Source organism: Stenella coeruleoalba, assembly GCF_951394435.1.
Source record: "Stenella coeruleoalba genome assembly, chromosome: 1".
NCBI lineage: Eukaryota > Metazoa > Chordata > Mammalia > Artiodactyla > Delphinidae > Stenella > Stenella coeruleoalba.
In genome coordinates this window covers 47,488,073-47,504,460 of record NC_137169.1, presented here as the reverse complement: position 1 = coordinate 47,504,460, position 16,388 = coordinate 47,488,073, and the positions used below count along the sequence as shown (strand labels likewise).

General features: G+C 38.0%; 1 protein-coding gene across 1 annotated transcript in view; it reads left to right on the top strand.

The window, feature by feature from the left end:
* FYB2 (FYN binding protein 2) overlaps positions 1 to 16,388 on the top strand; it is a 131,273-nt gene that overhangs the window by 95,001 nt on the left and 19,884 nt on the right. Inside the window, exons 10-13 of the mRNA XM_079928988.1 lie at positions 4,897 to 5,008; positions 5,105 to 5,145; positions 14,032 to 14,092; positions 15,174 to 15,272. Coding sequence (XP_079785114.1) covers positions 4,897 to 5,008; positions 5,105 to 5,145; positions 14,032 to 14,092; positions 15,174 to 15,272 — 313 coding nt within the window. The remainder of the gene's footprint in view (positions 1 to 4,896; positions 5,009 to 5,104; positions 5,146 to 14,031; positions 14,093 to 15,173; positions 15,273 to 16,388) is intronic.

Sequence of the window (16,388 nt, the reverse complement as noted above, 5' to 3'; positions counted from 1 at the left end):
TAATGTGTTGAGACGACCAAATGGAAATGGTGTGAAGGTTGAACTCACAAGAGATGTCTAAGTTAGGGATGTAACTTGGGAGTTGTCTGTGTTTTTAAAATGAAGCCATAAACATTTTTCAATACATCTGCCTCAAAAAGGAAGGAGTAAGAAAGAAAAAAATTGTCCTGAAGTAAGAATTAAGCAACTGTGTGTTCAGCATCTTTGCTTTGTGCTGGAGAAACATACCGATAACTCCGTAAGAAAAAGTAGGGCCTTTATGCCTCTGGGAGCTGACATTCATTGAGACAGTTTGGGGCCTATATGCTAACTGACTTCTTGTCAGAGGATAAAATCTTGTTGCTTGGTGCCTTTAATTAATAGACAAAAGTCAGGGCTTCCCTGGTGGCGTGGTGGTTGAGAGTCCACCTGCCGATGTAGGGGACACAGGTTCGTGCCCCGATCCGGGAAGATCCCACATGCCGCGGAGTGGCTAGGCCCGTGAGCCATGGCCGCTGAGCCTGCGCGTCCAGAGCCTGTGCTCCATACCGGGAGAGGCCACAACAGTGAGAGGCCCGCATACTGCAAAAAACAAAACAAAAAAATAGACAAAAGTCAGAGAGTCCCATACAGGATAAATCCAAGGAGAAACACGCCAAGACACATATTAATCAAACTATCAAAAATTAAATACAAAGAAAAAATATTAAAAGCAGCGAGGGGGGCTTCCCTGGTGGCGCAGTGGTTGAGAGTCCGCCTGCCAATGCAGGGGACACGGGTTCGTGCCCTGGTCCGGGAAGATCCCACATGCCACGGAGCAGCTGGGCCCATGAGCCATGGCTGCTGAGCCTGCATGTCTGGAGCCTGTGCTCCACAACGGGAGAGGCCACAACAGTGAGAGGCCCGCGTATCGCAAAAAAAAAAAAAAAGCAGCGAGGGAAAAACAACAAATAACATAACCTTATGTTAACATAACATAAGGTTAACAGCTGATCTTTCAGCAGAAACTCTGAAAGTCAGAAGGGAGTGACAGGACATATTTAAGGTGATGAAAGGGAAAAACCTACAACCAAGATGACTCTACCCAGCAAGGATCTCATTCAGATTCAACGGAGAAATTAAAATCTTTACAGACAGGCGAAAGCTAAGAGAATTCAGCACTACCAAACCAGCTTTACAACAAATGTTAAAGGAACTTCTCTAGGCAGGAAACACAAGAAAAGGAAAAGACTTAACAATAACAAACCGAAAACAATTAAGAAAATGGTAATAGGAACATACATGTTGATAATTACCTTAAATGTAAATGGATTAAATGCTCCAACCAAAAGACATAGACTGGCTGAATGGATACAAAAACAAGACCCGTATATATGCTGTCTACAAGAGACGCACTTCAGGCCAGGGACACATACAGACTGAAAGTGAGGGGATGGAAAAAGATATTCCATGCAAATGGAAATCAAAAGAAAGCTGGAGTAGCAATTTTCATAACAGACAAAATAGATTTTAAAATAAAGACAATTACAAGAGACAAAGAAGGACACTGCATAATGATCAATTATGAAGGGATCAATCCAAGAAGAAGATATAACAATTATAAATACTTATGCACCCAACATAGGAGCACCTCAATACATAAGGCAAATGCTAACAGCCATAAAAGGAGAAATCGACAGAAACACAGTCATAGAAGGGGACTTGAACATCCCACTTTCACCAATGGACAGATCATCCAAAGTGAAAACAAATAAGGAAATACAAGCTTTAAATGATACATTAAACAACATGGACTTAATTGATATTTATAGGACATTCCATCCAAAAAACAGCAGATTACAATTTCTTCTCAAGTGCTCTTGGAACATTCTCCAGGATAGATCATATCTTGGGTCACAAATCAAGCCTTGGTAAATTTAAGAAAATTGAAATCATATCAAATATCTTTTCCGACCACAACACTATGAGACTAGAAATCAATTACAGGGAAAAATCTGTAAAAAATACAAACACGTGGAGGCTGAACAATAGACTACTAAATAACCAAGAGATCACTGAAGAAATCAAAGAGGAAATCAAAAAATACCTAGAGACAAATGACAATGAAATCACGACAACCCAAAACCTATGGGATGCAGCAAAAGCAGTTTAAGAGGAAAGTTTATAGCAATACAATCCTACCTCAAGAAACAAGAAACATCTCAAATAAAAAACCTAACCTTACACCTAAAGCAATTAGAGAAAGAAGAACAAAAAACCCCCAAAATTAGTAGAAGGAAAGAAAGCATAAAGATCAGATCAGAAATAAATGAAAAAGAAATGAAGGAAACAACAGCAAAGATCAATAAAACTAAAAGCTGGTTCTTTGAGAAGATAAACAAAATTGATAAACCATTAGCCAGACTCATCAAGAAAAAAAGGGAGAAGACTCAAATCAATAGAATTAGAAATGAAAAAGGAGAAGTAACAACTGACACTGCAGAAATACAAAGGATCGTGAGAGATTACTACAAGCAACTATATGCCAATAAAATGGACAACCTGGAAGAAATGGACAAATTCTTAGAAAAGCACAGCCTTCCGAGACTGAACCAGGAAGAAATAGAAAATATAAACAGACCAATCACAAGCACTTAAATTGAAACTGTGATCAAGATAGTATGGTACTGGCACAAAAACAGAAATATAGATCAATGGAACAGGATAGAAAGCCCAGAGATAAACCCACGCACCTATGGTAGTTGATTAGTTAATCTATGAATAAGGAGGCAAGGATATACAATGGAGAAAAACAATCTCTTCAGTAAGTTGTGCTGGGAAAACTGGACAGCTACATGTAAAAGAATGAAATTAGAACACTCCCTAACACCATACACAAAAATAAACTCAAAATGGATTAAAGACCTAAATGTAAGGCCAGACACTATAAAACTCTTAGAGGAAAACATAGGCAGAACACTCTGACATAAATCACAGCAAGGTCCTTTTTGATCCACCTCCTAGAGAAATGGAAATAAAAACAAAAATAAACAAATAGGACCTAATGAAACTTAAAAACTTTTGCACAGCAAAGGAAACCATAAACGAGACCAAAAGACAACCCTCAGAATGGGAGAAAATATTCGCAAATGAAGCAACTGACAAAGGATTAATCTGCAAAATATACAAGCAGCTCATGCAGCTCAATATCAAAAAAAACAACCCCATACAAAAATGGGCAGAAGACCTAAACTGACATTTCTCCAAAGAAGATATACAGATTGCCAACAAACACATGAAAGGATGCTTAGCATCGCTAATCACTAGAGAAATGCAGATCAAAAGTACAATGAGGTATTACCTCACACCAGTCAGAATGGCCATCATCAAAAAATCTACAAACAATAAATGCTGGAGAGGGTGTGGAGAAAAGGGTGCCCTCTTGCACTGTTGGTGGGAATGTAAATTGATACAAACACTATGGGAACAGTATGGAGGTTCCTCAGAAGTCTAAAATTAGAACTACCATACAACCCAGCAATATAACTACTGGGCATATACCCTGAGAAAACCATAATTCAAAAAGAGTCATGTATCACAATGTTCATTGCAGCTCTATTTACAATAGCCAGGACATGGAAGCAATCTAAGAGTCAATTGATAGATGAATGGATAAAGATGTGGCACATATATACAGTGGAATATTACTCAGCCATAAAAAGAAACGAAATTGAGTTATTTGTAGTGAGGTGGATGGACCTAGAGACTGTCATACAGAGTGAAGTAAGTCAGAAAGATAAAAACAAATACCGTATTCTAACACATATGCATGGAATCTAAAAAAAAAATGGTTCTGAAGAACCTAGGGGCAGGACAGGAATAAAGACACAGACGTAGAGAATGGACTTGAGGACACGGGGAGGGGGAAGGGTAAGCTGGGATGGAGTGAGAGAGTGGCATGGACATATATACACTACCAAATGTAAAATAGATAGCTAGTGGGAAGCAGCCACATAGCACAGAGAGGTCAGCTCGGTGCTTTGTGACCACTTAGAGGGGTGGGATAGGGAGGGTGGGAGGGAGACGCAAGAGGGAGGAGATACGGGGATATATGTATATGTGTAGCTGATTCACTTTGTTATAAAGCACAAACTAACACACCATTGTAAAGCAATTATACTCCAATAAAGATGTAAAAAAAAAGATAAAAGTCAATGTGCTTATTGTTATTTCTCAGATATATTTCTTATTTCTGATTAATAGTTCATGTCTGCAAATGGTTCTGAATCACCCATACTGTAAATATTAACCTATGCCAACTGATAAAAAGGTGACAGTTTTAGGGTTATGACAAGTTTACAGCTCTGTGAAATAAACCAGCTTCTGCATGTAACAGGCTAGCTACTTGTGCAAAGAATCCCTAGGCAATTTTTAACCTGGCACACTATCTGGCTGAATCCATTACTAATGCATAATAAATGTTGGCATGTGCTCAATCAACTTGTCTAAGAAATTTTACTTCAAGAAAAACTGCCACAAAGTGGATAAAGTCATCTAAATGTAGGGATTGAAGCCCCAGGGCTGCACCTTGGTAGACTTCAACATTTGAGGTCAGGGATTAGAGGAAGAAACATCCAAGAAGAGGGAGGACTCACTGGTTTACTGGGTAATTAGCCCCCTTCATAAATATGTATTAATCCTTGCCACAGTCATCCAAGAGGGGTTACTGTCATTATCCCAACTTGAGAGAATCATAACTGAGGCTTAGCAAGGTGAAGTGGTTTGCTAAAGGATCCTACATGTCAAGGTTATAAGCCAGTGTTACCGTATTTAATCTGCCTTTTCCTATTATTGTCTCCATTGCCAGTGACCTGTGTGAATGCATTTATGAGAGCAGTTGATGAGATGTTCTCAGGGTGTTCTCTGTTTTCCTTACAGGGGGGTATGTGAAGGCCTTGGAGATGACTAAAGAGACCCCAGGCCAAGGAGCCTTTAAGCCAAATTCCATCTCCGAGACGTATGATGATGTTGAGTACCCTGGGAGAGAGGGGTAAATACGTGCCAGCCCTTCAGTGAGATGAATGTGATGAGACTTTCAAAGTACAATACAACAGGTCAATGGTCTTTGTATCTTTTCTCCCCACAGAGCAAAGTCAGATTTCTCTAACTCATTTGTCTCAGATAATGGTAAGTTTAAGAAAACATTTGAAACTGTCAATAGGAATTGCTAAGAGTTTCTGTGGCAGATTAGTAGTAAGGTATCTTTTATTTACATATTTTTATTAATGCCATTTGGGTGGGGTGATGATAAGCTAATAGAAGTGGTTCAAGGTATGTGTGAATAAATGCATTTAGAATCATGAAGGTGAAGATGCTGGTAATGGGTCTTTTGTGGCAAGAAAGCAACTTTGATGTGAACTTGCTTTCTTCCTGATCTCTTCACAATCCAAGTCTGAAGATAGGAATGTGTTTTACTTAAAACACTTGTATGGATTCTCAATACTTTTAAAAAATATTGAAGTATAGTTTACTTACACATTAGTTTCAGATGTACAACATAATGATTTTATATTTTTATAGATTATAGTCCACTTAAATTATTATAACATATTGGTCATAGTCCCTGTGCTGTACGTCATATCTTTGTATCTTATTTATTTTATAGCTAGTAGTCTGTATCTCTTAATCCCCTTCCACATCTTGCCCATACCCTACCTTGCCCCTTCCTCCACCCTTCTTCCCACTGGTAACAATTGGTTCTCTATATCTGTGAGTCTGTTTTGTTATATTCATTTATATTTCTTTTTCTTTTTTAGATTCCACTTGTAAGTGAAAACATACAGTTTTTGTCTTTCTATGTCTGGCTTATTTACTAAGCATAACACTCTCCAAGTTCATCCATGTTGTTGCAAATGGCAAATTTTCATTCTTTTTATGGCTGAGTAGTATTCCTGTGTGTGTGTGTGTGTGTGTGTGTGTGTGTGTGTGTATACACTACATCTTCTTTATCCATTCATCTGTTAATGGATACTGAGGTTGCTACCGTATCTTGGCCATTGTAAATAATGCTAATATGAACATTAGGGTGCATCTTTTTTGAATTAGTGTTTGCATTTTCTTCAGATAGACACAGGAGTGGAATTGCTGGATCATATGGCAGTTCTATTTTTAATTATTTGAGGAACTCCATACTGTTTCCCATAGTGGTTGCACCAATTTACATTCCCACCAACAGTGTAGGAGGGTTCCCTTTCCTCCAAATCCTCACAAACATCTTTTGTCATCTTTTTTTTTTTTTTACCATCTTTATTGGAGTATAATTGCTTTACAATGGTGTGTTAGTTTGTGCTTTATAACAAAGTGAATCAGCTATATATATACATATATCCCCATATCTCCTCCCTCTTGCATCTCCCTCCCACCCTCCCTATCCCACCCCTCTAGGTGGACACAAAGCACTGAGCTATTCTCCCTGTGCCATGCAGCTGCTTCCCACTAGCTGTCTGTTTTACATTTGGTAGTCTATATAAGTCTATGCCACTATCTCACTTCATCCCAGCTTACCCTTCCTACTCCCTGTGTCCTCAAGTCCATTCTCTATGTGTCTTTATTTCTGTCCTGCCCCTAAGTTCTTCAGAACCACTTTTTTTTTTTTTTTAGATTCCATATATATGTATTAGCATATGATATTTGTTTTTCTCTCACTTACTTCACTCTGTATGATACCCTCTAGGTCTATCCATCTCACTACAAATAACTCAATTTCATTTCTTTTTATGGCTGAGTAATATTCCATTGCAAATATGTGCCACATCTTCCTTATCCATTCATCTGTCAATGGACACTTAGGTTGCTTCCATGTCCTGGCTGTTGTAAATAGAGCTGCAATGAACATTTTGGTACATGACTCTTTTTGAATTATGGTTTTCTCAGGGTATATGGCCAGTAGTGGGATAGCTGGGTCGTATGGTCGTTCTAATTTTAGACTTCTGAGGAACCTCCATACTGTTCTCCATAGTGTTTGTATCAATTTACATTCGCACCAACAGTGCGGGAAGGTTCCCTTTTCTCCACACCCTCTCCAGCGTTTATTGTTTGTAGATTTTTTGATGATGGCTATTCTGACCAGCGTGAGGTGGTACCACACTGTAGTTTTTGTTTGTTTCTTTGTTTGTTTTGCGGTACGCGGGCCTCTTACTGTTGTGGCCTCTCTTGCTGCGGAGCACAGGCTCCAGACGCGCAGGCTTAGCGGCCATGGCTCACGGGCCGAGCTGCTCTGCGGCATGTGGGATCTTCCCGGACGGGGCACGAACCCGTGTCCCCTGCATTGGCAGGCAGACTCTCAACCACTGCGCCACCAGGGAAGCCCCACACTGTAGTTTTGAGTTACATTTCTATAATGATTAGTAATGTTGAGCATTTTTTCATGTGTTTGTTGCCAATCTGTAAATCTTCTTTGGAGAAATGTCTGTTTAGGTCTTCTACCCATTTTTGGATTGGGTTGTTTGTTTTTTTGATATTGAGCTGCATGAGCTGCTTGTATATTTTGCAGATTAATCCTTTGTCAGTTGCTTCATTTGAAAATATTTTCTCCCATTCTGAGGGTTGTCTTTTTGTCTTGTTTATGGTTTCCTTTGCTGTGCAAAAGCTTTTAAATTTCATTAGGTTGTGTTTGTTTATTTTTGTTTTTATTTCCATTTCTCTAGTAGGGGGGTCAAAAAGGATCTCACTGTGATTTATGTCATAGAGTGTTCTGCCTATGTTTTCCTCTAAGAGTTTTATAGTGTCTGGCCTTACATTTAGGTTTTTAATCCATTTTGAGTTTATTTTTGTGTATGGTGTTAGGGAGTGTTGTAATTTCATTTTTTTAATATGTAGCTGTCCAGTTTTCCCAGCACCACTTATGGAAGAGGCTGTCTTTTCTCCATTGTATATTCTTGCCTCCTTTATTGAAAGTAAGGTGACTATATGTGCATGAGTTTATCTCTGGGCTTTCTATCCTGTTCCATTGATCTATATTTCTGTTTTTGTGCCAGTACCATACTGTCTTGATTACCATAGCTTTGTAGTTTAGTCTGAAGTGAGGGAGCCTGATTCCTCCAGCTCCATTTTTCTTTCTCAAGATTGCTTTGGCTACTTGGGGTCTTTTGTGTTTCCATACAAATTGTGAAATATTTTGTTCTAGTTCTGTGGAAAATGCCAGTGGTAGTTTGATAGGAATTGCATTGAATCTGTAGTTTGCTTTGGGTAGTATAGTCATATTCACAATGTTGATTCTTCCAGTCCAAGGACATGGTATATCTCTCCATCTGTTTGTATCATCTATAATTTCTTTCATCAGTGTCTTATAGTTTTCTGCATACAGGTCTTTTATCTCTTCAGGTAGGTTTATTCCTAGGTATTTTATTCTTTTTGTTGCAATGGTTAATGGTAGTGTTTCCTTAAATTCTCTTTCAGATTTTTCATCATTAGTGTGCAGGAATGCAAGAGATTTCTGTGCATTAATTTTGTATCCTGCTACTTTAACAAATTCATTGATTAGCTCTAGTAGTTTTCTGGTAGCATCTTTAGAATTCTCTATGTACAGTATCATGTCATCTGCAAACAGTGACAGTTTTACTTCTTTTCCGATTTGGATTCATTTTATTTCTTTTTCGTCTCTGATTGCTGTGGCTAAAATTCCAAAACTATGTTGAATAATAGTGTTGAGAGTGGGCAACCTTGTCTTGTTCCTGATCTTAGAGGAAATGGTTTCAGGTTTTCACCATTGAGAATGATGTTTGCTGTGGGTTTGTCATATATGGCCTTTATTATGTTGAGGTAAGTTCCCTCTATGCCTACTTTCTGGAGGGTTTTATCATAAATGGGTGTTGAATTTTGTCAAAAGCTTTTTCTGCATCTATTGAGATGATCATATGGTTTTTCTCCTTCAATTTGTTAATATGGTTTATCACATTTATTTGCGTATTTGAAAAATCCTTTCATTCCTGGAATAAACCCCACTTGATCATGGTGTATGATCCTTTTAATGTGCTGTTGGATTCTGTTTGCTAGTATTTTGTTGAGGATTTTTGCATCTATATTCATCAGTGATATTGGCCTGTAGTTTTCTTTTTTTGTGGCATCTTTGTCTGATTTTGGTATTAGGCTGATTTTGGCCTTGTAGAACGAGTTTGGGAGTGTTCCTCCCTCTGCTATATTTTGGAAGAGTTTGAGAAGGATAGATGTTAGCTCTTCTCTCAGTGTTTGTTAGAATTCGCCTGTGAAGCCATCAGGTCCTGGGCTTTTGTTTGTTGGAAGATTTTTAATCACAGTTTCAATTTCAGTGCTTGTGATTGGTCTGTTTGTATTTTCTATTGCTTACTGGTTCAGTCTCGGAGGGTTGTGCTTTTCTAAGAATTTGTCCATTTCTTCCAGGTTGTCCATTTTATTGGCATATAGTTTCCTGTAGTAATCTCTCACGATCCTTTGTATTTCTGCAGTGTCAGTTGTTACTTCTCCTTTTTCATTTCTAATTCTATTGATTTGAGTCTTCTCCCTTTTTTTCTTGATGAGTCTGGCTAATGGCTTATCAATTTTGTTTATCTTCTCAAAGAACCAGCTTTTAGTTTTATTGATCTTTACTATCGTTTCCTTCATTTCTTTTTCATTTATTTCTGATGTGATCATTATGATTTCTTCTGCTAACTTGGGTTTTTTTTTTCTTCTTTCTCTAATTGCTTTGGGTGTAAAGTTAGGTTGTTTATGTGAGATGTTTCTTGTTTCTTGAGGTAGGATTTTATTGCTATAAACTTCCCTCTTAGAACTGCTTTTGCTGCATCTCATAGGTTTTGGGTCATCGTGTTTTCATTGTCATTTGTCTCTAGGTGTTTTTTGATTTCCTCTTTGTTTTCTTCAGTGATCTCTTGGTTGTTTAGTACTATATTGTTTAGCCTCCATGTGTTTGTATTTTTTACAAATTTTTTCCTGTAATTGATATCTAGTCTAATAGCATTGTGGTCGGAAAAGATACTTGATACAATTTCAATTTTCTTAAATTTACCAAAGCTTGATTTGTGTCCCACGATATGTTCTATCCTGGAGAATGCTCCATGAGCACTTGAGAAGAAAGTGTCATCTGCTGTTTTTGGATGGAATGTCCAATAAATATCAATTAAGTTCGTCTTGTTCAGTGTATCATTTAAAGCTTGTGTTTCCTTATTTATTTTCATTTTGGATGCTCTGTCCATTGGTGAAAGTGGGGTGTTAAAATCCCGTACTATGATTGTGTTACTGTTGATTTCCCCTTTTATGGCTGTTAGCATTTGCCTTATGTACTGAGGTGCTCCTATGTTGGGTGCATAAATATTTACAATTGTTGTATCCTCTTATTGGATTGATCCCTTGATTGTTATGTAGTGTCCTTTTTGTCTCTTGTAGTAGTCTATATTTTAAAGTCTATTTTGTCTGATATGAGAATTGCTATTGCAGCTTTCTTTTGATTTCTGTTTGCATGGAATATCTTTTTCCATCCCCTCACTTTCAGTCTGTATGTGTCCCTAGGCCTGAAGTGGGTCTCTTGTAGACAGCATATATATGGGTCTTGTTTTTTATCCATTCAGCCAGTCTACGTCTTTTGGTTGGAGCATTTAATCCATTTACATTTAAGGTAATTATCGATATGTATGTTCCTATTAACATTTTCTTAATTTTTTCAGTTTGTTATTGTAAGTCTTTTCCTTCTCTTGTGTTTCCTGCCTAGAGAAGTTCCTTTAGCATTTGTTGTAGAGCTTGTTTGGTGGTGCTGAATTCTCTTAGCTTTTGCTTGTCTGTAAAGGTTTTAATTTCTCCACTGAATCTGAATGAGATCCTTGCTTGGTAGAGTAATCTTGGTTGTAGGTTTTTCCCTTTCATCACCTTAAATATGTCCTGCCACTCCCTTTGGCTTGCAGAGTTTCTGCTGAAAGATCAGTTGTTAACCTTATGGGAATTCCCTTGTTTGTTAATTCTTGCTTCCCTTGCTGCTTTTAATATTTTTTCTTTGTATTTAATTTTTGATAGTTTGATTAATATGTGTCTTGGCGTGTTTCTCCTTGGATTTATCCTGTGTAGAACTCTCTATGCTTCCTGGGCTTGATTGACTATTTCCATTCTCATGTTAGGGAAATTTTCAAGTAAAATCTCTTCAAATATTTTCTCAGCCCCTTTTTTTTTGCCTCTTCTTCCTCTGGGACCCCTATAATTTGAATGTTGGTGTGTTTAGTGTTGTCCCAGAGGTCTCTGAGATTGTCCTCAATTCTTTTCTTTTTTCTTTATTCTGCTCTGTGGTAGTTATTTCCACTATTTTATCTTCCACATCATTTATCCATTCTTCTGCCTCAGTTATTCTGCTATTGATTCCTTCTAGAGAATTTTTTATTTCATTTATTGTGTTGTTCATTATTGTTTGTTTGCTCTTTAGTTCTCTAGGTCCTTGTTAAACGTTTCTTGTATTTTCTCCATTCTATTTCCAACATTTTGGATCATCTTTACTATCATTACTCTGAATTCTTTTTCTGGTAGACTGCCTATTTCCTCTTCATTTGTTTGGCCAAGTGGGTTTTTACCTTGCTCCTTCATCTGCTGTGTGTTTCTCTGTCTTCTCATTTTGCTTAACTTACTGTGTTTGGTGTCTCCTTTACACAGGCTGCAGGTTCATTTTTGGTGTCTATTCCTAGTGGGTAAGGTTGGTTCAGTGGGTTGTGTAAGCTTCCTGGGGGAGGGGAATGGTGCCTGTGTTGTGCTGGATGAGGCTGGATCTTGTGTTTCTGTTGGGCAGGACCACATCCCGTGGTGTGTTTTGGGGTGTCTGTGAATTTGTTTTGATTTTAGGCAGACTCTGTGCTAATCGGTCGAGTTGTATTCCTGTCTTGCTTGTTGTTTGGCATAGGGTGTCCAGCACTGTAGATTGCTGGTCGTTGAGTGGAGCTGGGTCTTAGCATTGAGATGGAGATCTCTGGGAGAGCTTTCACCATTTGATATTACATGGGGCTGGGAAGTCTCTGGTGAACCAATGTCCTGAACTTGGCTCTCCCACCTCAGAGGCTCAGGCCTGACACCCAGCTAGAGGACCAAGACCCTGTCAGCCACACGGCCCGGTATGTGGGAAGTTTCTTGCCTTTTGGGAAGTCTGAGGTCTTCTGCCAACATTCAGTAGGTGTTCTGTAGGAGTTGTTCCACATGTAGATGTAGTTTTGATGTATTTGTGGGGAGGAACGTGATCTACACGTTTTACTCCTCCACCAACTTGAAGGTGCCCCTTTTGTCCTCTTTTTGATGATAGCCATTCTGACAGATGTGAAGTGATATCTCATTGTGCTTTTGATTTGCCTTTCCCTGATGATTAGTGTTGCTGAACATCTTTTCTTGTGCCTGTTTGCCATCTGCAGGTCTTTTTTGAAAAGATGTCTATTCAGGCCTTTGCCCATTTTTTAAATCAGGTTGCTTGTTTTTTTGATATTGAGTTGTATGAGCTTGTTATATGTTTTGGATATTAACCCCTTTTCAGACATATCATTTGCAAATATCTTCTCCCATTCAGTAGGTTGTCTTTTTGTTTTGTTAATTTTTTCCTTTGCTGTGCAAGAGCTTCTAAGTTTGATTAGGTCCCATTTGTTTATTTTTGCTTTTGTTTCCTTGCCTGAGGAGACAGATCCAAAAACAAATATTGCTAAAACTTATGTCAAAGCATGTTCTGCCTGTGTTTTCTTCTAGGAGTTTTCCCAGCACCACTTATAGAAGAGACTGTCTTTTCTCCATGTATATTCTTGCCTCCTTTGTCATAGATTAACCATAAGTGTGTGTGTTTGTTTCTGGGCTTCTTTTCTGTTCCATTGATTTATGTCTGTTTTTGTGCCAGTACCATACTGTTTTGACTACTATAACTTGGTAGTATATTCCCAATACTTTTAAGATTGACGTTAACATGGTATAGAGGACTTGAATGCCCCTACCTACCCCTCCATCCTCTTTTCATACATACTTAGTCTTCATCTTTGAGATCCAGTCATGCTGACCTGTTAGCTTCTCTGACTTTCTAGGCTCCCACTGCAGGGTGTTTGCATATTCTACTCCCTCTTCCTGGCATGTTCTTTCCTCCCCTGTGCCCCTTCGTCTAAGTGACTCTTAATCTTTCTTCTGATCTCAGCTCAATCCTTATTCCCCAGGGAATATTCTCTTAGGTATACAGTCTTATAGTACCATGACCCTCTTTTTCATAGCACTTGCCACAGTTGTAATTCTATATTTATGTGGTTCTTTGATTAATAATTCTCTTCCCTCCTAGATGATTTCCTTCTCTATGCTCACCATTTTCCCTAGCCCCTGTCATAATGCCAGGCACATGTTACATATTCAAAAAATATTTGTTGAATGAATGAAAAGTTAATGGAGGAGGGATAATCAAATGCTACTCTGGTTGTTTTTGTCCTTCTTAGAATATTAGAATTTCAGATGGAGAAACAATCTTAGAGATCATTAAACATGGTACCCTCATTTTAAAAAAAGGAAACTGAGGCACAGAAAAGTTAAGTGACTGTCCTAAACTCATTGTGAATCAAGTTCTGAACTTGAAAATCCTCCATTGCCAGGGTAGATTCAAAGTATAACTGTGTATTTTAAGCTTATGTGTTGGACTAGGTGAAAGCCATGCTATGATGGGGGAAGATTTTTCAAGATGTGTCTGGTTGTCTCCATTATTTCCCCAGCATTCAGCACAATGTCTGCTGTTTAGTAGACTGATTGTTATATGTAAAATATGCAAAGGGCGAGGGTTGAAGGCGGGAATCTGTTAATAAATTAACTTTCTTTGACTAAATCAGACAGACTTGAAAACAGGGTAGAAGCAAAAATTAATTTTTGTTTGTACGTACTTTTATAGAGGTTACTTATTTTTACCACGTGCTTGTAAAAACATGTGCATATGTTTCAATAAAAACTACTTCACAAACAAAAGATTAGAGTACCTAGCACCTGGTAGGTATCCAATAATTTTGTGTCAAATATGAATCTGAATTATTGCCATTATAATGAATACTTTTTTTTTAATTTCAAAAGAAAATAGTGAAGAAATGTATGAAGAGGTCTACAGAACAAAGAGCAACTACCCAAAGACAGAGTGAGTTTCTCTTTTTCTTGGCTTCATAGCTAAGGGTATTTCCTGTTAGTCTAGGAAAACCAAAGTTTAACAAATGACCTCCATCCCTACCCACCCCATCTTTAGGGAAGATATGCATAGAGAATGGAGATAAGCTATTGTAATACAACATTGTGATCAATAGGGTACTTGTAATTGTGTACAATCATATCTAATCATTTTGATCACATTGCTTTCTCTTTTGAGAAAATGTCCATCTCCCAGAGTAGAGGACTTTGATACTGTGTTAGGGAATAAGTGAGAAAAGAGAAGTAAATATCAATAAAATGCTTCAATTCTGTAATTGCTTTTCCAGGAAGAAATCAATGGTTATGATTTACCTGTATCTTTGAAAGTTAATGAGGCTATCTCTGGGATTGGGGCTTAATTTATTATCTAATAATTCAGTGTTATCAAGGACAGTATTTGTTCAAATGGGCATTATTAATCAAATTCAGTTATTAGGCACACATTGTGGGAAGGAAAACAGCAGTAGTCAAAAGCAAGAAGTTTGAGGGTTGAAGGGAAAAGAGGGCATTCGTGCTGGGTCGGATGATGTGAGTGTATCATTCCCTCTCCCTACGCTCCCCGGCCCCCAATCAAGAGCATATTTGGAAAAATTTTAATCATCAACCAGGCAGTCATTGTACCATCATTGTTATATTATCATTCCATAAATTAAAGATTAGTGATGTGAATTTCAGAAGCTAGGAATTTCTATAATGTATTTCTAGTATAGTTTGTAAACTATGGGTCCCTGAGTCATCGTCTCTAAAAGGAAGACTTTGCTCCATAAAGTCTTTAAAATAGAAACCATTTGGAGTAGATGAAAGTTTGTATTGAAATATAGTAATTCCATCCATAGCTGATATGTGCTACTTCCTATCAGCATCTAAAGAAAGAAGAAGAGCATAGAAGCTGACAAGGCATTTTCCTGCTCTTCCTCGAGTGGGGTGTGTTGAAGAAATGAGACTGAAGTCTCTGATCCTTTTTACTATAGCAGGTTTCCATCCCCAGTACTCTCTCAAACATCGTGTTATTTATATCCTCTGATTCCTCTTAGTTTAGATGGAAAAGAAGCACTTAAAAGACTGCAGAGGTTCTTCAAGAAAGAAAAGGATAGATTTAAAATGAAGAAAAGCAAGTCGAAAGAAAATATAAGGTAAAAGGTCCCTTTTTATTTCTCTTTCCCAGAGAGTATTAGCAGTGCTGGCCTGGTTAGTTACACAGCTGATGGTCTCTATCCTGTTCTTCTAGTGAAGCGGTACCAGAAACTAAAACCAAAGGCCCTGGTTATCACCTACCACCTCCTTGCCAATATCTGAGTGAACTACACCCACAGATGCTAATGAGAAACTGACAATGTCCCTTTTGAAAAAATTGATGAGAAAAGGCTGTGAACAAGGGTAGAGGGAAAGTCTTAATCAAACAAAGTCCAGGAAAGAAACTTTCCTCATCATCCTTGGCATAGATTCCTGTTGTTGTTACTGAGCATTATGTTATTAATTACATCCTATTATGCTGTCTCAGCCCTACAAGTTCCAGTGGTTTTATTTGTCTACACTTCCAAATTCTAATTTGCCTCTCTTGAGAGAGGCAGTGTGTGGAAAGGGAAGATGAATTTCTCAAAGTCTTAGACCTGGAAGGGCCCCTCCAAGATCACCCTAGCTAATTACCAGTGGGAATTGGGAAGGTTAGAAATTCATGAGTAGGAGAAAGAAACAAGAAGCCTAGGTTCTGGATTCTAGTTTCAGCTTCTCTGTTTATTCAGTGTGCAACCATGGACAAATCACTTCCATTTTGCATTCATAGGGATCAAGTTTCTTCTTGCATATAATAGGAGGGAGGAGGGAGACTGGGTGGTCTCTGGAGGTACTTCTCTCATATATATGTGTGTGTGTGTGTGTGTGTGTGTGTGTGTGTGTATGAGAGACACACACACACAAGAAAACATAGACATAGATCTGTATTTTATGAGGGCAGAGGATGGTAAAATAATTTGACCCAGGTTATTACATATATTGACACGGAATTATGTTATTCTACCTTGAAGTTCTTTTCAATTATAAAACCTCAGAGTAACATGACTTTAAGTCTAATTTTCTGTTGGATGTAGATCTACCAAGAGATTTATATAGAATATGGGGTTTACAAATTGTAGTCCTGACCATGGAAGAAGAGGGAGTCTAGCTCCAGTGGCCAATGAGACCTAAAGGCAGCCCCCGACCTTAGCAGGTTAGATGTTTCTGACAAAAATTATTAGTGTGATACCTGCAGT